The 24,191-nt window shown below is 36.8% G+C and overlaps 2 protein-coding genes across 2 annotated transcripts; both read right to left on the bottom strand.

Moving 5' to 3' along the window:
• Positions 1 to 391: 391 nt before the first annotated feature.
• On the bottom strand, positions 392 to 12,273 carry LOC105043706 (uncharacterized Rho GTPase-activating protein At5g61530). The gene is given in 11 exon segments (XM_010921366.4): positions 392 to 750; positions 1,611 to 1,751; positions 1,754 to 1,769; positions 5,849 to 6,093; positions 6,173 to 6,250; positions 6,333 to 6,431; positions 9,011 to 9,029; positions 9,114 to 9,176; positions 11,288 to 11,571; positions 11,680 to 11,771; positions 12,135 to 12,273. Coding segments are annotated over 10 exon segments (1,155 nt in total). The 5' UTR covers positions 11,741 to 11,771; positions 12,135 to 12,273; the 3' UTR covers positions 392 to 601.
• An 8,173-nt stretch (positions 12,274 to 20,446) lies between these two features.
• Positions 20,447 to 23,607, bottom strand: LOC105043707 (actin-related protein 2/3 complex subunit 5A). The gene is made up of 4 exons (XM_010921367.4): positions 23,396 to 23,607; positions 23,242 to 23,314; positions 23,051 to 23,151; positions 20,447 to 20,703 (listed from the first exon to the last, which is right to left on the bottom strand). Exons 1-4 carry the CDS (start codon positions 23,488 to 23,490, stop codon positions 20,568 to 20,570), a joined length of 405 nt encoding a protein of 134 aa, XP_010919669.1. The 5' UTR covers positions 23,491 to 23,607; the 3' UTR covers positions 20,447 to 20,567.
• Between the last annotated feature and the right edge of the window lie 584 nt (positions 23,608 to 24,191).

Raw genomic sequence — 24,191 nt, 5'->3', positions numbered from 1 at the left:
ATCTATTTATATTTTTAAAATTTGAAAATTAAAATTGAATTTCTATTTTTCTATCTGAACATACAATAAAATGAAAATGATACCACGCATCTCAAGTTTTTACATTGCCCCACAATGTCAAATTATATCTTTCACATTAATTGAACTTCTTCCGATGTTAATTCTAGGCCACAAGTCATAATGAAGGGCCCCGGCCGGACGCAAGGCTTAGAGTCTGACTTTGGCTGGATCCATGTTACCTTTGAAGAGATAAAGAGGGAAAAGATCTAAAATATTCTTCTCGGTGAGGCTTATGCTCCAAACTCACAATCAAGTACACACAAAAAGAATGTCTCAACTGTACAAATATCTACAGGCTATAACTTTTGTCGACAGATGAAACAACACAATATTTTCTAAGTCTCCCCTAAAGTAGTCAAACTATATAGAATCCAAATATATTAGAGTTCAAGACTGTCCTAGATAAACATATTTTTCCAGCACCATGGAGAACCTTTTCTAAAGAAAAATCACATTCCTGAGACAAATGGTACTTCCCAGATGAGATCTGTATATACCAAATTTTACCTCAGCTCACAAAAAGGAAGAGCAAAGACATAAATCATCTCCATACGGTCTCATTTGCATCTGTGAAAATGGTGTTGTGATGTTCGATGAGGCACAGGATTACCTCAATGGCACCATAATCTGGGGGTGCATCATCATCCAAGGGGATCTGGGAAGAAGCATCAGCAGTATCATCATCTTCATCTGCCACCAAATAAAATTTATTAATAATAATCAAAGTTTTATCAATATAGTCGGAGATGCACTTCTTAATTTCCCCCCACTTCTTTGAGGTGATTCCAAAAGATTGTTTAGAACCTTTAACACTATCATGAATTTTTCATTTGTGTTAAGAGAGAGAATTTACTAGGTTGTGAAACAGTGCACGCCCAATGCTGAGAGAATCATACACATAAGCTTGCATGCATGCATACTAAAATGCGTCCGTACATCCTCAAATGATAAAAAGATACTCAAGCTGGTTTATGTTATTGGCCAATAGCATGTGGACATTCAAAATAAGCGAAAGAGAACATGGAAATCCATGTCAAAATTTGAAACAGAAAAGTCTGAGAAAAACATTTTTCCCAGGCAAGCAAAAGAGAACAGGAAATTAAAGGTCAACATAAGTGACCTACTACTAAAATAAATAAAAAAAAGTCAGAGTATGAGTCTTGTGTTTGCCACAGAGGCTTATATGCACGTTTTGTTTAAACTGGTTGGTCTTTGCTTTATATGCAACCTAATGGGATGAAGCCTTGTGGATTTCCAGAAATGTTTAGGCTGAATTACGTTATAACCAAGGCTTAAGCATATATGCAAATGAAAAACTTCTACAATTCCATATTGCCATGTTAGAAACCTCGAAACTCACATAGCTTGTCCAATGAAATAAGATACTCTTAAATCATTGACCTCATAATAGATTTTAAGTGTCTATGTCCAAGTATAAGGAACCCACTCAAAAAGCCCACCACATTGCACCCCCCCCCCCCAAAAAACCCCAACCCGGAAACAACCCCCACCCACACCAAAAAAAAAAAGAGCAAAGGGGAGGAACTTACCCAAAAGGCTGTTCCAGTCATGCTGATTTGATGCCAGATCCACAGTCTTCGAAGGACCTTTTGATGTATAGCTAAGATGACCATGGAAATCTGCTCTTGAATCACCTTTCTGCCACATTATTAATGGTGCTAATTCCACAGAAGGCTATGAGCATCCATCTGCATTTAATTAATTTTAATGATATACTCAATCCTAAAAAAACAATCTGCATGTATATGCACATGAAATTCATTCATAACTGAAATAGAAAAGTAAGAAGGGTTGGTAATGTAAAGAATTCCTCGATATCAACAGATAGGAAGATACTCTGAGAGAAGAACAAAAAGATAGAAACAAGCTAAGAAGGGAAGAATAAAAAAAGAGGAGGCAGCCCAGAATTCAATTGCAGCAGAGATCTTGGGACTCACATGCATCAGAAACTTCAGTTAATAGTGAAAAAAACATCAAAAGTATCTATCCTATACAGCCCTATTTTATGCCTTACATAAAAACTTGCTTGAAGAAGCAGAGAATCCTACACAAAGGGAGAACCTCACTCTGAAACCAAATTAATTTACTCCCTTAATAGTAAGCTAGACCTTGTCTAAGATATCACCCAACTCATACTGGCGACTATGAGGAGCTGGAGAAATATCCAATTCACCAAACAATTGGAAATATGTTCCACTAAAATCTTTATATCCACATCAGCAGTCACCAAAGCACCTGTAAGATGTGTATCCTCAGAGATATGTCAGCTTTGTGGACCTTCCACGCTTTGGTCCCTGCCAGGATTAGCGTGTCTGGCTGGAAGACAGGTACGCAAAACCAAAAGGTAAGGAGGATTGGGAGTCGAAGATCTAGAAGTCAAGATCCAAGCATTCCTAGCCAAATGTGGTGGGGAATTCCTGAAAACAGACAGAACTTTGGAGAACTCAGACACAATGGGCTTAACACAGAAAATCAAATTAGCATCTCAATGGAAGGCTAGGAAAAGAATATCTATGGTTTGGAAAAGTATCTGACCCACTCTTCCCTTCTGGAATGGACTAAAACCTGAGCTTGAGAATGGTCACAACATCAATTTTTGGGAGGACACTCGGCTGGGAGATATCCCATTTTGTTTACCTTCCCCAACTCTATTCTGATGCAAAGAAGATTAGGATCACTGTTGCCTCTAAATGGAAACACAGTATACCTGTATGGAATATCAAAGCCCTCTATCCACTACACTTAGTAGAAAAACAAAGAACTTAGATCAGGCCATCCAGATGTACATATTTGGTTCTATGGCGAAGTAAGCATTCAGGTCAATTCTCTACAACTTCCTCGTATGATTCCTCAGGATTGGTTGTCCACACTGCACTTTTGCAGGTAAACTATTGAAAATTCCTATTCCTCTTAAGATAAGCTCAATGTGGGAGAGAATCACAAAAAGGGAAACTGAAGCAGATCTTGGTGGATATGCCTTCTGCGCTGAGACCATGGAATCCTTGGACCACATCTTTCCAAGTGTTCATTCATTCGCAATCTTTGGTCAGTGATACTAGCTCAGTTAAACCTCCTTAATCTGCCCGCTAAAGTTCAATCTCTCTGGACTACATGGAGAGATCCACTGTCACTAAAAGCCTTGGGTCGGTGTTGATAAAGTCTATGCTGCCTTCTTATGGACCTGCTGGAAAGAACAGAAAGCAAGAATCCTTCCTGAACAAAGCTGCCTTGCCCAAGCAAAATCTCCATTCCTGTCTTAGTCTTTCCAATGATTGGTCCATCCTATGCACTCAAAAGTAGCTACTCTATGTCTCCAATCTCTGGAATAGACAAAGGTCACTAAGCAGTTGACTTGCTTGGTGTTCTTGATTAGACTCTGTATAATCTTATATTTTCATTTCTTTTCTCCTTTGAAATTCTCTCTTCCTTCAAATAAATATGGTTTCTTCACCTCCACTATATATATATATATATATATAATAATATAAAAAAAAAATATATATATATATATATATAATTCTTACAGCTTTGCATCCATTGGAAAGCCCTTTTCTGCTGACCTCACAAAAAGCAAAACATGCCTTGTAGGGACAGAAACGTATAAAACTTAATTTAATCCAACGGATGCCTTCCTCAGGTTGCAGTTTTTTCATGATTCTAAGATTGTTGCTGAGGATTAGAACAACTCGAATGACAGGAAGATGCAGAGATAACTAGAATGATTTTCAAGGAGATAACAATGCAGAGCAAATGGCAGAAAAAAATACTGTTTCGAACATTTATTACGGAAAGCTGAATGTACAAACTTTAATAAAGTTCATATTGTTAAGTAATATAACATCAACAACCATTTGTACAACTACATAACATGTACGCAAACATAAAACAGAACAGTGAATAACATAAACAAGGAGACTTCAAGCAAGAAAAACATATAGTAAAACCGATATGGCCAAAGAAGTCACAGTAGAAATGGTTTCTCAGATGGATGTATAACATAATCTCAAGAATTAATAGGATGTCAGAGGTTGATTTCTGCTGTAAGCAAATGAGAGGAGATGGAAAAGATTGCCTTAGTTTCTACTAAAAATCAAACACCTTCTCCAGCTATTTAAGAAGAAAGCAGCTTAATTTGATGGCATGTGCTATCGACATTCGTGTTTAATGAATTGCACATAGTTGCATCATGTGTTTGCATACCTCACATCATGAATTGTCTGCTCATTTAGAAACCAATAAAATACTCCATGCATGTGTTTTCAGTGCCTTATGCTATGACATACTGCAAGTCTTAAGAAATATTGCCCTTGAAATAGGACTTTCTACATCATTGTGGGGCTGATATGCCATGACCAAGATTTGAAGTACCGCAGCATGAAGGTGTACAGGTCATGTATTGGATTAGGATGTACCACAGCAACCCCCATAGTAACTTATGATTTGCCAATGCATGGTGGTACAGCATGGTATGTACCAAGGTAGGCTCTCTACGGGTCGTATGCCTTGCTGATGGGACCTCTATTGTTGGATACCATCATTCTTACATTAATCCATGAGCACTGGAATCACATGATGCCAGCTACTCTTTCCAGCCAGTGAGATTTGTTCAGCATTAAATTTTGGCTGTATGATTGCTAGGCAGGTACCTTGCCAAACTAGATTGGCATGTCACCTAGCTGAGTACTAATCCGTGCCAAGCATTGGCACATACCATGTTAATGCCAAAAGCTGGCATGACATCAATAAACCATGCTGATCTAATATTTGTGCTTTTCCGTTAAAGATAAACAAGAGAGAATTACTTCAGTAAAGGTCCACATGTTGTGATCTTCATAAGCTTCCTTCTATTGTATAGAAGAGAATTTAATGCAACATGGACCATAAATCCATGATGACCAGTTACTCTTCAACTACATGAGCCCTCCAGAACCTTGAGACACCATTTGTCACCCAGACCTTTTCAATTCTATTTTGATAAACAAATGAGGTCCAATTTATCTTAAAATAATTAGTTCTGTATAAGCCTGATGATGCTTAGATTTTTGACAATTCAGAAATGTGCCTTGTAGTAGAATACCACTAGTGTGTAAAACTATGTCAACTCGACCACCTTGCAGTCCTAGACAAATGACTGTTGAAAGTAGGCTAAGGTGATCTTGCCAACTTCTATTTTGGCAATATAATTCACCATTTCACTACCACCAATCAAAAGTTTGCCAGATGAATGGTTCAGTGCTGAACAACTTCAGTTAGATGGTGTCCATAAATACTTCAAGGTAAAATGATCTTTGAGGCATTTTTGAGCTTTGGCTACAATAAGAATCTACATATGGGAAAGCATATCTTGAAATAACTATGGATATTTTAGATAGGTTACCAAGAGAATATCTTGAGATGTAGAGAGTTCACGAGAATGATAGAGACCAACACAGCAAGTGACACCTTCAATGCATATATGTGCAATGATATCAGTGGTTACAATTACTGTAAATCATGCAAATGACTCTACAATCATATAGAAAGAGTCAACTAATGGATACTTAAATCCTACTCTTGTCACCCACATGAGCAGCCCCTCACAAAATGAACATATGCAATAGATAAATAAGGAGCATACATAGCAAATAAAGTGTCTGGTCAGAGCGCATGTAAATAGTTAGTTGTTTTAAAAATTGATGGTATATCATAACCACATAAAAAGAAGCGTAGCTTCAAACTGCAGATATTTACAACCATGATAAATAAAGACCACAAAAAAACAGACTACCTTGTTAAGTGATGATTTCTGGCTCACCCGGAGCAATAAGGCAGTAACAAATTCCAGTGTCATGTAACTTGCATTTGGAAGCTTCTTCAAAATATTTCTCATGTCATGTAAGCTACTCCTTGCATCTCTAATTTCATGATACAGAGCAAATGTAGTAAGAGGCTCAGGAAGGCTAGCAAGATAACATTTAATTAATGTAGCCAAGTCAACTGGGCTTACACCCTCTGGCAAAGATGCATTCCAGTCTGTAACATTCAAATAAAACTATCAAATTCATGATTATCTCCAGTCCAAAAGCAGAACATAATTGACAGGAAGCAATACCTTGGTTATAAAGTGAAATTAACTGCCGAATAACCTTTCTGTCTCCTTCAGATTTAAACAAGTACTCAGTGCTTAATCCTAGGTGAGGCAAATTTCAGCATCAGCTTTTCAATTGTCATGCATAAACTACCATTTCCTACAACTGTTTATCTGAAACCACCTGATACAATGAGATTGTCTGCACATCTGACCAATACTTGAGGAACAGGCCTAGTAGAATGTTGACGTTCTACTGTAAGCTCAATTGGGACACCAAATACTGCAACAAATTCATTACAACATGCTTGAGCGTAACATTACTCATAACATTACAAATCATTACCATTTCAAGTTAAATTAAACAAAAAAATTTAGAGAATGATATGAAAGGCTTGGGCTGACAAGTGCAATCCATAGGTTCAAGTCTTGAGGCAGCCACTTTGTGCAAAAAATGAAAAAGGATAGGTTTGTCCCTGATCCATTCCTCTCAGGACAACTAGGTAATGGCCCTCACACACATGCACGTGCGCGCGCGCGCGCGCACACATGCACAAGTTTTAAAAACTACCAGAATGAGATGGTATGAAATGACATTGAAATATAAAAAAAAAACTTATAACATTGCTTAAACTTTATATTACAAATTAAGTATTCATTCTGTGCCACTCACTGCCTGACTTTCCAAGAGAACCAACCAAAATTCAGATATAATTTGACGCATTTTCTAGCTCAAATGCATCAGTTAACTGATCCACCTGCACCAAACTAAATTGACCTTCTTACCAGCAAGCAAGGTCAAATATAATGAAGTCCGACGTATGACAAATATGTCTTACAACTGGGTATAAGTGAAATGTAGCATCTCTCAGATGTTTAAATTCATCATATCAACATGATCAAAATAAACATTGTGTACAGAAGTGCACAAATATTGTATAAGCACAAAAATTGGTGCTCAAACTGTATCTCATATTATAAGTGAAGGGCCATTTTCTATTGTGAAATTATGCAGTTCAGCTGCTGATCTCCCGGGAATATTTGTTGCAAAGAGTAGATATACCTACCATCCAGCACTTGCTCCTTTCGAGTATCATGCTATAAAGCTAGGAATTGAATTTTCAAGCTCTTAACTCCAACTTCAATAGACAAACTGTTGGAGACCGACCATTCATGAGGGATCACCATCACTGGATAAGGGTTTAATCCTAAACTCATTATGCTGATGATCAAATTGTTATCCAATGCTGAATCCATAGATCCAGCAGGACCAGCACTTATCATAAGGTCCATAAGATGCTACCAAGATCCCATTATCTTCCATTGCTCAATAGCTAGCAAGTTCAATGGATGGCACTATCCCAATAAGGAGAATCAGTTGTCTTTGAGTAGAGATACGCCTATGCCATGGGAAAATGTAGTCCTTTTCCTAGAGGAAATTTATTCATAGGTTTCGTATAGCAGTTGTCTATACCCTTCTCTTTGATATTATTTCCAACAATGATTGCAATAATTTAATTAAACTAGGTCGTTTGGATTCTTCAACCTGACTGAGTTGCCAACATCAGGCATGCAAATGCATCCATAATGATAAGGATGCTCTGAATAATCACACTGACAGATCTTAGTTTCATAGAATCGATCTCAAAATGTTTTGAAAAAAAACTCTCCATTGGTTCTTTGCAGTCTCTATCTCACTTGTGTTTTAAAATAAGATATTACACAGACATATGCCATCTTAAGAACCACTAACAGTGCAGCTATGAGACAAGTTATTTTAACATTAGATCTAAATGGATACATAACATTATGGTTCAGTAATATATATTTTTCTTATAGATTAGCTAATTTCAGATTCTGATTTAACTCGTACAACCTACTTCAAAAGTCACCTGTTACTTGTCTCTGCCCTCCACTTGTATTGCTCTGTAACAATCAGATTTTGTCACATTTCATCTAAGTATAAATATTGATAGACTCCATTAGACGTTATTTGTGCTTCTGTTCTCCATCAGACTATATCAACTTGGCTGCATAAAATCAGATACATTATATTTATATTTTTTAAATATGTATGTATATAACTTATTTGTATATTTATACATTATATTTACATTTTTATGTAAAAAGAATTGGACGATATCTCTCTTGAAATAAACAAAAAGGAAAAGAAAGATGAAATATAAACCATGACCAACTAAGCCCCAAGGACTCGCTGAAGAATAGGAAAGAGGAATCTTATGGAAATATCATGGAATAAGATTTGTTCTATTCATGGGATTCTATCCCATTCCAAAAATTGAAAGTTCAAAACAATTGAAACTTTTTAGAGATTGGATGCAGTTACTAATTCATGATCTAGCATGCGCAAAATGAAAACTTCATTCTCAACTCTGCGAATTTTATGAATGCATTTCATTTGCTTCTCCACATGACAGCATGCTAGTTACAAAGATATAACCATGTATCTACAGCATTTTTGGACTTCAAGAGAATTAAATTAGGAATTCTATCAAAATTTAATTATGTAAAACCTTTAAATGCAGTGAGTTGGCTTCACTAACCATATGTTGCAAATAATTCTGGAGACTCACCACAAGAGAAAGCAATTAATGTGAAAATTTGCCTGAGCTTCTGCAAAGGCTTACCAAGCCTTGATAGGCTCGCCAGGTGTCTTTAATCACATTATAGAAGTTTAAAGCTTAAATTTGGCCCATGATAATTACAGATGAATCCTACTACAAGATGATTGACAAAAAAGAGCAGTTGATATTAGCTGTAAGCCATCCTCTCACAATTTTCAGATAACAAGGATCTAGAGATATTTAAAACAAGGCCACAAGGAAAGAATGTAAAACTTACCATCATTGCTTGCCACTCCCTGTAAAATGCAAAAACATGTAAGAACATACAGGAATGCAGCTGAATGGAGAATAGGTTTTCTGTATTACGAAAAATGACGTACCTTTTGCCAACGCTCGATATTGTTCAAAATGCTCTTACTTTTATCTGCTGTCTTCTTTGCTGCCTAGAATTATTTAGAAAAAAATATGTAGTGATATCTGGTGAAGACTAAAATGATGTAGCAGAACATGAAATTGAATTATGAAAAAGAAAGAGGAGAAAAATAAAGGTAGAAGAAGAAGAAGAAGAAGAAGAAGATAGTTAAAAGACAAAAGCATTTTTAGTTAAGATTAGAAAATCCACTATAAGTTAGTAAGTTTCCATGGCATTATATTTAACATAGTTGCAAAACATGAGTAGCAATCTCTAAAAGCATCCAAGTCAACTGTAAAGTTTAATAGGTTTGCAGGATAACCAATATCCAACTGCTTCTAAGTGATGATAGCATGTACTAATTTTTTTACCATTTTTTAGCATGAAACCTCCTTTCTTTCATACTTTAATTTCATGTGGTTTACTGGCTGTTTTTAGCAACTATGCCAGAAAAGGAAGCCTGAAAGCAATACATGCAAAGAACATGCATTATCCTTCAAATTACAAGGGATGATAAATAGAAGGAAGAGCAGCAGTGTGGCTTAAAATTCAGGCTTTTCTCAGTACACCTCATACAAACAAAGAAAACACCTAAAAGGAAATTCTTTTAGGATTCAAGAATTTCCTTTTTTTCTTTTTTGGTATCAAAAAAATGAAACTGTGGCAAAGCAGGAAAAAAATAGAATATAGACATGACAAAAGCAAAAATTAGGAAAAAGAAACCACTGAATGATATATCAAAAATTTGTTGGACTAAATCTTGACACAAACACCCTAGCAGAAAAGGGAGGAGAAAAAGAAAAAGAAAACTCAGGGTTGATAGTGTTAAGAACGTAATGTGTCGAATACATTAACTTAAGCATCGCTAGGACTTGTTGGCTTTTGACATTAATTAATGCTAGATACTTCTTTAGAATCATTCTTCTCAATTTTTTGTTAAGGCTTGATATACACTGTTGACATCTTCCCTAACAACTTCAGCTTTTAGGGATTACTGGTTAGATAACATCATATCAGAGCCTAATATCATGGACTCAAATCTCCAGTCGGGCCAAGTTTGCCCATTTTATTCTCTGGAGTCTTTTCTTTTGTTACGGCTGGTATACATTACTGACCCCTCGATAATAGCTTAAACTTTTGATCTGCTGGTGGTTAGTTAACATTTTTAACATACATTCATGGTATGCACCTCCATTTTGCCAAAATGGATAAGATATTCTAAGTTATATGATCGAGTGGTCAGAACTCCTGATGGTAACCTGATCTGATGATTTCTTTGGTATGGGTTCTGCTGTGACGTGTTTGCATTACACGTTGTCTGCAACCTACTTAGCATTAGGCAGTTGCCCAAATGTTTCTTACAATCATAGCTATTGAAAGCGGATTACAAAATAATGATGGATAAGTCTGATAAGCCTCTCAGTCCTCATCTATCTATGTGTATGTAACAAAATAAAATCTTGAACATGTTCTCTGACCGAGGAACAATAGTATGTGCCAGATCAATTGGAGGTAGCTACAATGGGCCAATTCCACTACATGAATTATTCATACCTTCCTTTTTTCCAAGAAAGGCAAAACTGATTTAAGAGCAAGCAGTTATAGGGCCTGCATGTTGTTTACATAGGTGCAGCTTATTAAATTCCACCAACAATTCTTTCTTTTCTTTTTGCCCTCTTTTTTTTGGGTCCATGTCATCCTGGAAATCGATCACTGACCCAATTTGAGTACCTTCATGGGATAGACCTCAATAGAAAACTATGTTAGAATTCCACAAGGATACAAATTTTTAGAACAAAAGCCATACCCTTGGCACTTGGATCCTTGTACCAGTGGCATGTCGCTTCACCACATAAAAAAACATCCTGAGAAAATAAATACCTTCATGGGTTCATCATATCTTCGAGATGATTTCTTGCAAATCAATAGCAACATATTGTCAAAGCTAATCAAGAAATCCTACTCTTTTTCTATTTATTCTTTAGTGGTTCACTATACATGAGATCCGATTTCTGCAATCTGGCTACAGGACAGGCGCGGTGTCCTAGATCAACTAATGCATCACATCAACATAAGTACATAAAATTCAGGAAATAAAAACCAAGAAATCGATATCAACCTCAAAAGCTATTGGAATTGTACCTCTTCGACCTTCAATTTTCCCACGGAAACCTTTTCTTTCGTTTCCAAGAAGCCCTTCCTCAGGAGCAATCCAGTGGAAGCGGCAGCAGAGAGAAGGCGTTCTTGCACGCTCTCTCCTGGCGGTGCTGCCGGCCGGTTTTGCCTGGTTTGCTGAATGAGGGCCCACCGGCCCTTGACCATCGACCCAACCTTCCCCGCCATATCAGCTACGTTTTCGCCTGCATCCTTAGCTACATCTCCTACAAAAGCCCCGGCTGATTGCCCAGCTTGCTTAAGCCTCACCCCTGAATTGAAGCATCTCACGCTAAGCATCCCAAGAGAGTAAAAAAAACAGAAACAAAAACAAAAATGCCCAATTTAAAAGAAATCGAGAATAACTAGATATAGATTACCAGAGGAAGAGAAGAACCCAGTGGCCTTTTCACGCCAGCGAGGCGAGTCCTCGGAAGGCATCGCGAAGTGCGATCAAACGAATGAAGAAAACCTGAAACAGAACAGATTTTACACTCCAAGAAAACAAAGACACGAGCCTCAAAACGATCGAATAATCGATAAATATTTTAAAGAATCAAGAATCGAGCCCTAGATCCATAAACGGCGTAATTTATATGCAAAACTTGAATCGAACCAAGAAACTGAAGTGGTTAAACAAAAGTATCTCATTCGAAGCTCGACGAAATCCATCAGATTAGGGAAAAACACAAAACCACTGGCATCCAGAAATCTCGAAGTTTTTTTTTTTTTTTCCTATGGAATCGATGGGAAAGCAGAGCGGGGTAGTTTCAGCAAATTCGATAGGAGAAAAGAAAGATTCGAAACCCTAAAATTCAAGAAAATGTCGAATTACCTTCGATTTTTCTTTTTTCTCTCCTTCTTCGGGGCTTGAGATTTCGATCGATCGATCGAGAGAGTGAGATGATCTTCCTTTCTTTCAGCACTCAGCAGAGAAAGAGAGAGACTAGAGAGAGAGCCCGGAGGGAGTTGGAATCTTCCGGTCTTTGCACGACGCGAGTATGTGACGGCTCGCTTTGGCTATGGGCAATAAAGCGCTGCCACGTGTGTGGATCCCAAGAGTCTCAGAATTGCGGACTCGGAGTTCGCTTGGCTGCGATAGCAGCAGTCAATCGCAACGGTTATTTGTGGCATCTAGTGTTTATCTGGTAGTCTTGGCTGGCTGGTAATGGTTTTTCTTTTCCAAAAAAGAGGAATCTAAAACAAAATTTTCTATAAAAAAAATATTACACAAATCTTCCTTCATGTATAGTTTCTCTGCTGTATTAAAATAAGCAATTCGTGGTAATTAGGACTATCTTTATGTTACAACAATTTCTTTATGAAATCCTTTGTCATAACTTTTTAAGACCCTTTGATAATATGAATGGAAGGAGAAGCTTTCCCTTTTAGAGCTTTTTATACCTCCATTTCAATAACCCCATGATCCCAATAATTTTTTTATCATTTTGTCTCAATTAGTGTAATGTCTAAATATCCTATATTACTTTGTCATTCTTGGTTTATCATACATAAGTTGCAATGTTTTTTTTCTTTTAATGTTTTTCCTTTTTTTTTTGGATAACCCAGATGAATCTTATCCATCTTGTATGAACACATCTCATGCAATCGGAGAAAAATTTGTTATGAAAATAGAAAGGGGCTTGAGCAACGTTCTCCTAAAGCACACTTTTTGAATTGTCTACCACATAAGTTGCCATCCTATCCACCATACTACTCATCTCCCGATACACAAATGTAGCTCATAATAAACATAAGTATTAGGTGACCCAAAATATCCAAAAGGAGGGGATGAGCATTAGCAGACCAAGGCCTCCTCAAGATCCAACCAATTACCATAGGGGAGTCCCCCCCCCCCATCCCCCACCTCCTTTTTTTACCGGAACAAACTGCTAGAATATTGCATGATATAATTTTGCAAATTTATGATTGAACTATATTTTTTTTTCGTGGGGCAAGAATTTAATTTGTAGCTTTTCTTGTTGAATTCATCTATAGATGGTAGAAAAACATTGCACATCAGTGCTTCACACAAGTAGCTCTAATTCTATCATATACATTATTGTTCACGTATTCTATCTTTTATATATAACCAATCAAAGGTGAGGGAATAATTCAAGGATACAAATTAATGTTCTATTTTTACAAGACCTTGCCATGGTTGTGCATATTTTATTCTAAATGACATACCAACCTGATCACTTTTCACCATCATTTTTCATTATTTATAACCTGATACCATAATCACGATCGGTTCCACTCCATTAAACCTACTCTATAATCTAAACTATCACTAACTATATTTCTTATAACATTTCTATAGTCTTAGTCATAGTTAACCTAAATTGAAAATTCATCTAAATCCAATCCATTTGACTTAGTTGAATGCCTCTATCAATTGACCTCAATTGCCATGCTTCATTCTTAGATAAAATATTTTAGAAATTTACCTCTTCACTAAGTTGTTTTAAACAATTTTTTATTCATCTTAAGGAACTTTCTATAGTCTAGAATTTACAAGATGAGATATGACAAAAATAATATTTAAATATATTTGAGTTGTTATCACAATAAAAATCAACAAGTACATCGTGACCTCAAAAGTATCCCTTCTATTTTATATTGAAATAATCAGCTACATTAGAAAGTCCTGATACAATCAAAAGTATCTAAGAGCATCAGATCATGAAGTAGCACAGCACCAATGTGCTTGGCAACAAAGGAGGTTATCCTGCCAATCACATTGTTCCAATCATTAAAAGTGTGCTTAATTAGGCATTAAGAGCGGTCTACAAAGTCTCTCAGAGGTACCTTTTGCTTACAATAGCATGGGCCAAAGGCCTTAAACCATAAATATAAAGTATTAAAATTATCTTATTTAACAAATTAATTAAAAAAATAAATTAAACATTATCATAGTCATAATCACAAGCATTACTATAAAATAGAATTATGACAGTGGTTGAAAACTACTACCATAGCCCAAAAAATCACTATTATTTTCTATGACAGCGATTAGATAACTGCTGCCACTATGTCCGCCATAGGCCTATGGCAGTGATTTTTTGAGATACGGCAGCGGTTGTATCAACTACTGCTATAGAAAGATATGGCAGCAGTTTTGTAATCACTACTATATCAACAGCTGCTATAGAGGCTATAGTAGCGATTGTCCAACTACTGTCGTAGTCTTTCAACGATCAAAAAAGTTGATAGATAATGGATGGTGGTCGGTCGACGGAAGAGACGGCCATCGATGGTAGAACCCTCATGATGGCTATGGCAGGCGGCCACCGGGGCGGTAGCGGTTGCCAGCAGTCGGTGGTGGCGGCGATCGGTGGCGGGGGTGGCGGCAGCGGTAGAGGCGAGTAGGGGCGGTGGGCGGTTGAGTACTTAAGTCATTATATACATATCATTCATTTCTTCCACAACTAATATAGACTATCACAATCAACCATAGGTTGGACCTACGGCAGCAGTTACGATAACCGCTGCCATAAGTCATCCTATGGCAGCGATTAACCATAAGTCATCCTATGGCAATGGATATCGGTAACCACTGCTGTAGGTCCAGTCTATGGCAACAGTTGGTGATGTCCGCTGTCATAAATAGATATGGTAGTGGTTTACTAACCACTGCCATAGACCTATAGCAGCGATTATTAGCAATCACTGCTATAGGAAAGAATATAATTTTTTTTATTTTTATCTGAATATGATATAATTTTAAAATTTAAAGTCCATCTTTACCATCCATGATCTAAATAAATCGTTAGAGTATTGTCACAAAAGATTGCCTCAATCCGACTGTCTTAGAGATGTCGATCATTAAAATTTGATTTCGACAGCCACGAATGACCGCATGATAATCTGATAGATAGAGACCATCAATAGATTCGAAAACTTACAACAATGATCTCAGCGATATTTATATTATACTATCAAAATTTTAAATAAAATTTTCAATCAGATATCATTTATTATAGTTAATTTAGTACGAAATGATTTCGAACGTTAAATAAAAAATGAGTAATGAAAAGGCCAAACACATTTGATTATAAGATGATTTTTTTAATAAATGATCTTTATTATTACTTTGATCGTTTGTATGGTGATGATCATAAAATTCAAACCATGCGTATATGAATGATCTAAAACTATATATCGCTTACTACTCATTCTTAAATTCCTTAAGTAATTATACTTGTACTTTTGTAAGATGTGTTCATATGGATTCCAACATATACGCACGATTTGAATTTTATGATCACTACCGTATAAATGATTAAAATACTAGCAAAGATCATTTATCCAAATAATCATCTCAATATTGGACGTTGATTGGCCTTGTGATCACTCATTTTTTATTTAACGATTAAAATCATCCTATACTAAATTGATCATGCTAATGATGTCCGATTAAAATATAATTTTGATAATATACTATAAATATCATCGAGATCATCGTCATAAATTTTCAGACCCATCGATAATTTCTATCTATCAGATCATCATGTAGTCATTCATAGCCGTCGAAATCAAATCTTAATGATCGACAAAACTAGGGCTATCAGATCGAGGTGGTCGTTTGTGAGGATATTCTAATGATAATTATTTAGATAATGAATGGTGAAGATGTGCTTGAAATTCGATTTTATTATTACAGGTTCACGTAATCATCCAAAATTGTTATGAAATGATAAAATTTTTACTTATGGCAACGGTTATTTGTAACCGCTGCCATAGGTTCTATGACTGTAGTTTTAGAAATCACTGCCATATAAATACTACCATAGCCTTTTTTGTAATAGTGATGCTTGTCCTTAGCTATATAACAACTATATACAATCAAACTAGTAATTATCATAACCAATGAGCATGTTCTGAACTATTTGGTTCAGTTTTATAAATCCTTGTCTGTTAGGTATATCAATTGGGCAGTCATGTGCTCTCTCTCGCAACGCCTTGAGTAAACTCTCAAACTCTACTAGCTCATATAACTCAAGATTATATCAGTTCACTGGTTCCATCAAAATCGACCACTATACGGTCTCCCGAGTTGAACCCTCTCCTACCGTACGTAGTTGTCTCTTCTGTCACCCTTCATCATCACTATAAACTTCCTCATTATCCATCATGCATCGTTGCATGTTCCTCTTGCGAACCACACGAATGTCCAACCCTTCAGGCTCTGTGCTGCTTTCACTGTCCAGTTTATCTTCCTCATGGTCGGCTAATCTTTAGACTTTGAGTCTTCTTGCGCAGACTCCAATCCCTTATCCTGCGTGATGGCGTTGCTACCATCTAATTTATCTTTAGTTGATGATTCCCAATTGCGATGTAGGGATGGAGGGTAGGGATTCAAATCACTACACTAATTAAATTTTTTTATCCTATAAGAATTTAAAAATATATATATATATAAAATTTTTTGAGTAATATTTACATATTTTTAAGAGTATAATGGATATTGCATCAAAATTTGGAGGTTCAATTGAATCCCAATACAAAAGATGACTCTGCCTCTGGCCTTTCCTACAAGGTTCAATAAGCGCTTACTTGCAGCATCCAACCTCGAGCCACAATGTTGGCGTTGCCATGAAATTTATCATCTTCAAATGATCTGTCTTTCTTTGATGTTTTCTGGGCTAAGAAAGTGATCAGCAACAGCTTCTCTTCTAGGGTGGCTGAAAGTGAATACATTACCAATGGCCTTCGAGAAGTTGATCTGGCTCTCATGTTTTTGTCAGTCATGTCCATGGGGATATTGTGATCACATGAAGAAGAAACAGGAAATACGTGTGAGGAGTAGAAGGGGAAGAGCAATATAATTGCTTTGGTGCAAGGACGTAAGCGTTGCATACAAACAAATCGAGATAGAAACAAACAAAAAAAGCGAGTTGTCCTCTAGTTGGATACGGAAACTTTAGTCCTATATTCCCACGCTTCGTTAGAGCCGCTTGTTGCTCGTTAATAGGGTTTGGAGTGCATGCATTATAGCTACAGGCTATCTCGCTTTAGGTAGTTGGACTCGCGTTTCCATCACGCCGTAATATCCATCCATTATTAATATTATATACCGAATTATATAGTAAATTAGATAAAAATTTTTATTTTATATTTTAAATTAAAAATAACTCTTCATTTAAATTTAAATTAAAAGTAGTTCCCCATTTCAAATATAAATTAAAAAGCAACTCCCCATTTCTATCTGAAATAACTGTTATATTCTTATATCCTCGTACAGTTATACAATAAGACAGTATTGTTTTACAATAATGCAGTACTAAGTTATAATGAGACAGAACTGTCTTCTAATATCATAGTATTATTTTATAATACGTAACGCAGTACTGATTTATAATATGGCAGTACAATTTTCTAATATCGTAGTATTGTTTTATAATACGGCAATACTGTTTTATAATAGTATTATATTACAATAAAGCAATACTGTTTTATAATAAGTCAGTATGTATTATAATAAGAAAGTATAACTTTGTAATACTCTTACATTATAATAAGACAGTATTGTTTTACACTAAGGCTGTATTACTTTATAATAAGACAGTATTATTTTTCTAATATCACGGTATTGTTTTAGTGTTGGTTTATAACTGTAGGGATAATTTGATTATTTATGCTATAACTGGAGAGTTGCTTTTAAGTAGAACTCAATCGAAGAGTTATTTTGGAGGTTAAATTCAAATAGAGAACTTTCACTAGTTTCCTCCGAATTATATAACATATAACAGCTGAAATAACATTGCAATAACAGTTATAACGGTTAAAAAATAAGAGAGGTCGGATCCGGTCGTTGGGATCGGCCTGGTATAGGGTAGAAGCGGAAATTAGCCCCTCTTAATCTCAGGAAAGAAAAATATTTTAAGTACTGTTATTAAAACCTTGATTTGGATGTCGCCTCTTACCATCCCCAGCCACGTCACACGTGCAGCTAGTGGGTCAAGCCGGGGATCTGTACAAGTTGCTTAGAGATGAGCCCATTAAGAGCCATGATTATGCCTGGACTTGGATGATTGAGTCCATCCCAGAACAGTCTTGTTCATCTGGAAAGTTACTTGGGACGTCTTCCTACCACGAGCCTTGAGCAAACGTGGGATGGGCATTCCTCCAGCTTGCGCCAGTTACGAAATGGAAGACTCTGTCCCTCGTACTTTTCCAGTGCAATAAGGCTGCTGCAGTTTGGTGGCTGGGTAATGTCCCTGGAGGCGTCCGAGTCAGCGACCCTGCCATTCGGGTTATTTAATTTACGTTGCCTAACATATATGGTTGGCTAGAAACGGCTAGATTTTTAAGAAGACAGCCAATCAGCGAGATCCATCGGCTTTGACTTAAGTGGCTGATATTATCCAATCACATGATACCGGAGAGCCTTTGATGGTTAGGAACTCCTAAAACCCCTACTTCGCCCCTGCGGAGATGTGGCTGGTGTTCATCACCTGGAGATAAGGCTGCAATGGGTCAGATTAATCCGTGGTGATCTGAAACTGAACATTTTTAATCAGGTTAATCCGTTTAGATCCTATCTAACTCATTTTAAGGATTTGTGGGGTGAGATCGGGTTTTAAAACCGGACATGTTATATTTTCCAAGTCAGTTTTGAGTTTATTAAATTCAGAATTTTCATGTTTGACTTCCGAGTCAATTTTGGATTTCTACTCTACAATCTAATCCGATTCAACCCATTCCGACCCCGATATACGGTTAGGATCCAAATCTTTTTTAGCCCTAAGTTTTAATTCAAAACTTATATAAGCAATTCCTTTAACATAAAAATAAGTTTAAAATTATTTTTTTATCCTAATTTATTTTAAAAGCAATGCTATTTATTATCTATTTTATATAGTAAGTAGTACTTGGCTGTGTAGTAATTAAAATATAATTGGCTATATTTGATGTGCATTCGATTCAGATCTGAATTTTTTGAGTTTTGGTCACATTATTCATGAGTCTGATCCGAACCGAATGATCCGTTAGATCAAAAATTTTCATAGTGGATCCGATCTGACAACCCCGATGGTAGTGTAATGATGGCAGCAACAAAGGAGGTTTGGAGTTTGTAATCAAAGGTTCAAACTCCAAGTTCGTTATAGCTGATGGATGTCTGATTTTTGACACTTCTATTCAAGTTTGAAGCTAAAGACAACCTAGACACATATCACCTCTACATGTCTGTATCAGAGGATGATTCCATTAGTGGAGGGTGACTGAGCAACATTAAAAGGCTAGATCCTCAATCGGAGTCTGGGAACTCAGACTCATCTTTGTTGCAAAATATTTGGAGTCGTACAAGGGAGGGCACATCCTTTTTCACAAGATATATCTACTGCAAGATGAACGAAGCTGTGAACTAGGCAGCGGCCTTCGTAGCTGAGCATCTGAGGGAGGCGCTGTAGATCGACATGGCATCTGCTCCGATGGTCTTTTTCGATGTTTTACTTTTCAATTTCATTAGACGTATTCAAAATAGAATAGTCTGAGTTGTCCAACTTAGCCACAAAAAAAAAAAAAAAAAAAAAAAGGAAAAACCTTAACTTGGAAACAACTGGAGTCACAGAAGCAGCTGCAATGTGCGACGATTACAGTACCCGGTATTTTTTTTTTTTTTTTTTTGGTGCATGCTTTTCAAGTTTTAGAATTGCTGACTCATGTTTGGCTAGATTAAGCCTGACTCAACATAGTATACATATATATACAATATTATATTAATGAAGATTTCATTAGTTATTCAACATTACTATCAATTTAAGGAAAGAACTTTACTTAAGCTTGGGCTAGATGACCAGGATTTTTTAAAAAAATTAGATTCAAAGGCCGGGATCACTTGTTGAGAGGAATTTTATGGATAAGATTTTTGTCACTACAAGAAATTTGGATAAACTTCACGACACAGACAAAAAACTCTCGCCAATTTCACAAACAGGGTCTCACTGATCGCAAGTGTTGAGCTATAAAATAATAATAATGATTGAGCTGAGCTTCAGATTGGCTCAAGAAAGTTCAGACTAAGCTTGAGCATAGCCTGAATCGCTCAAGCTTAGCTCAATTACACCCAATGCTCAGCAGTCAGCCCTTTACTGGGGCTCACCCATGAGATGCAATTCTAAACTCGCACATTTTTCCCCATATAGAACTCCAGTACAAATGTTATTTAACGATCTCAGTTTTCAAACTGTATAACACAAACATGACGGTGAATACAAATAGAGAAAAATGATATTACACTGACATGAAACTAAATTAAAGCTTATACGGTATTTACGGTGTCAGCAAGCGAGCGCAGTATGCATCCCAACCCTGCTCTCTCTGTAAGCTTTTCATGAATCCTCAGGCATTGGTCACAAGTTGGTCGGTCTCCGGTTGCTAAACCCCTATACAAGTACCTGCATTGTTTTTTGACAAAGGTATGAATACAAATGCAGCAGAAGGCAAGCAATGAAACAAGTGATTCCCAGCAGAAATGCTGAAACTAGCTAGAGGTCCTTGTCACAAAGTAACCATAGTGCAATTTCCAAAGCTGGCTGGTTAGTATAGACAACTAGAGGCACTTTTCCGCTTCCATGATAATTTACAATCTAAAAGCAAAGATTGTTAGAAGGGAACCCGCCAATCAGATCCAACTCTTCAGATTTGGTTCCGGAAATATAGCAACCATGGTCGTAAGCATTATGTATATATACATTTGGCAGTGATGAGTGGTGACTGATACGTGCATGAAGAAGAAAAGTGTAGAGGCTGCTCTTGTTCCACTAGAAGTGATATAAGGTGCAGGGGGTCATCATCTCTTTGAAAAAGTTATTGAATTCAATTGTTCAAAGGGAAGGTGATGAAAAACTTAAAACAACAAAATGAAGCTTGCTTGGAAGATCATGTGTCAAATTCCTCCATTAAATGTCCAAGACTGGAGAAGAACGGAGGACAACAATCACGTGTTTCTGAAACTAGAAAAGGTGGGCGGTACAAGCATGCATAGGTCAAGGTTCCACCAACAAGAAGAATGCTGACTATAGCTCTCAACGGCTTTGCATCCAGTTCTTTTAGAACTAATATGAAGGAAGATAATCATTCTATCAGCAGCATCACAAATAACCAGCCCAATTACAAGGTACCAAAACAAGTTTAAAGAACTCCACACTAAGCTCCTAGACTAACCACCACATTTACAAGGATCCTTGGAAGGAAAACCACCAATACTGTGCAACCCCCCTTTAAACTTATAGTTTCACCCAGCTCAACTACATATGATCAGCTCCTCGTTTTCCACTAACTAAGAAGACTCTGACACCTTCCATTGCTGTCTCCTTTAACCCAGCTCATGATTCTTTTTCCTTTTTAATTACTAATCTCATAATAAAATCCTAGACCAGTCTCATCAAATTCACATCCAGCCACAAAAGCTGCTCAATGGACAACTTCCAGATAACCTACACTTTAAATCCTCTATATTCAACTTATAATTCAGCCCCACTTTATTCCTTCAAGGGCATATTTAAAAAGATAGGTGCCCTGGCTGCCCATGTTTCCATCTTAGTATGTTGCACCATGTCTGAGCATGGAGGATAAAACAAACTAACAGAATAGAATTGAATGTTGCCGAGCATTTCATATTGACTTACTACATCTTATATCACATTCCACTTGCTGAATCACAAATAATTTCTTAGATTTCTCTGTCTGTTTTTTTTTTTTTAACACCACTATGTGTATATGTAGTAACTTAGAAACATCAACCAGGGAAGATTATTAATAAAACTGCACTTCTAACATCATTTCAACTTCACCATCTTTTTAGGTCCGCGTCCTATGCTAAACATTCCACATTGGCTGTACCATGTTCTCTTATTCCATATTCCTTACTCAATTTTTCTAGATTTTATAGATCTAATGAGTTCGAGTACAATTATTTCTTGAGAGGATAAGTAAACAAGGGAGTTCTGTGTATGCTAAATGACAGCAATAACAAGTACTTCAAATTGACAACAAGACAATAGAGCGCTCTGCACAAGTAAAACAATTCTATCACTAGCAAACAAAAACAAGAAAGGAACTTAATTATCATGCTATATGCACCAACAGCTTTTCAAAGTATCCCATTCTTGAAGTTCCGTACCAATTCCATTCTTCATTCCCTGAAACTCTATATATGATATTGGGCCAGCATTCCAGATTTCAATCCAGCGCCCTGTCCATTTTACTCTTATTCAAACATTATTTTTTTGTGGTTGTAAAAACTCGTCGATATACTAAGAATGTCATATAATTTTGCAATAGACATGCACTTGCGATGCAATTAAACAGAGAAGAAATTTTTTTTTAAGAAAAAAAAACATTCACAAGTAAACTGTAATATGATACACAAGTAAACTTTTAGCTCAGTTATTTGTTGCAATCATACCAACCATTGCATCAAAAACAGGACAGCCATCTAGAACTCAATTACATTTTGCCAGCACTCAATTTTTACGTCCACATTTTACAACCAGCTCTTAATCAAAGTATCAGAATACCAAATGATAATAAATTACAACAACAATAACAGAATAATCTATAAAACTAAAAAAAAAGTGTTTAACCAATGAAAAAACATCATATAGTTACCACAATATCTTTATACAACTGTTAATGAAAGAGAAAAGAATTGTAATTGACCAACAAAGAATTATCAAGACCAACATTAAATCTAAAAGTAAAATTAAGGATAGAGATCACATATCAGGATAGAGATCTCACTTCATGAGGATGTCGTAGTACTCGGGATCCAAAGAAGCGAGCATGCCATCCACATCCTTTATGGCCATTATCGCCCGATGCACCACTATCCAATTCGCCGACTGCGGATGAAAAGAAACCAAACAAAGGATCCAATTTTGAATAAACCCTAATGATCAAGCGAAGGAGAAGATCCAAGAGATGCCGACAACCTTGCACCTCTCATCTCTGGTCTTGAGAGGGGATCCCTCAAGTGCCGTCTTCAGAGCCTCCACGGGCTTCGATCTGTTGAAAATTTACAAGCAAGGTTGGATTTTGGATCACTGGGAAGCTAGGGTTAGGGCGACGGTTTCCATCGGGACTTACTGTTTAAGCAAGCTCTCGATCTTGCGGGACTTCTGCTCGATCCTTGTGATGATGGCTTCTAGGTTCTCGACCTCCAGAAACCCCTCCGCCGCCATTTCCGCCGCCGGTGGTGCTCTTCCGTTCTGCTCTCCTCTTTGAAGTCCAAGCGCTTTGCCCACCAGCAGCTTGAGGGTTTTTTTCTTCCACGTGGCGATCGGTGAGAAGCCCACTACGATTGTTTGGTACAGAACTCCAGAACGGGATTCAGTTAACATTACGTTAAACGGGAAGAAGTCAGGGGTGATGGTGGGCAACGTTTGCATAACGTCATGGTACCACGATTTAGGGTCCTGAACGAGGTTGAGGCAAAAAATTGCTAGTTGAACCAAACCACAAACTTATTTTTGGACCAATTTCAAATATAGTTAGCTTCTTTAGACGAATTAAAAAAAAAATGATCAAGCGAAAATTTTTTAACCCCTCCATTTATCTACTCTGCTCAATTATCTGTGAAAAAGCCCAATCCAAAGACCACGGACGGATGGTCATGGGCAGCGGTTGTCGATCATCGCACCATTCACATCTTCCAGTTGACTCATGAGTCCGACACAAATTCAATATGCAAACAATCGAGTACCTACTCTATCAGATCGAGCCCTCCATAATCGCTGCAACTATCACCACCACAACTGCCACCATAAGAATCCTGTCACCTCCTCTTAGCCCCCCATCCATCATTGTGGGTCAATAAGCACCTCCACTACCATGATGACTCCATTACCTTCATTTCGTAAGCTATGGTCCAATCAAACGAACA

The sequence above is a fragment of the Elaeis guineensis genome, chromosome 4 (assembly GCF_000442705.2).
Source record: "Elaeis guineensis isolate ETL-2024a chromosome 4, EG11, whole genome shotgun sequence".
In the NCBI taxonomy this organism is placed as follows: Eukaryota; Viridiplantae; Streptophyta; class Magnoliopsida; order Arecales; family Arecaceae; genus Elaeis; species Elaeis guineensis.
Note: the sequence above shows the minus strand (reverse complement) of the source record. Positions and strands in the feature narration are given on the sequence as shown.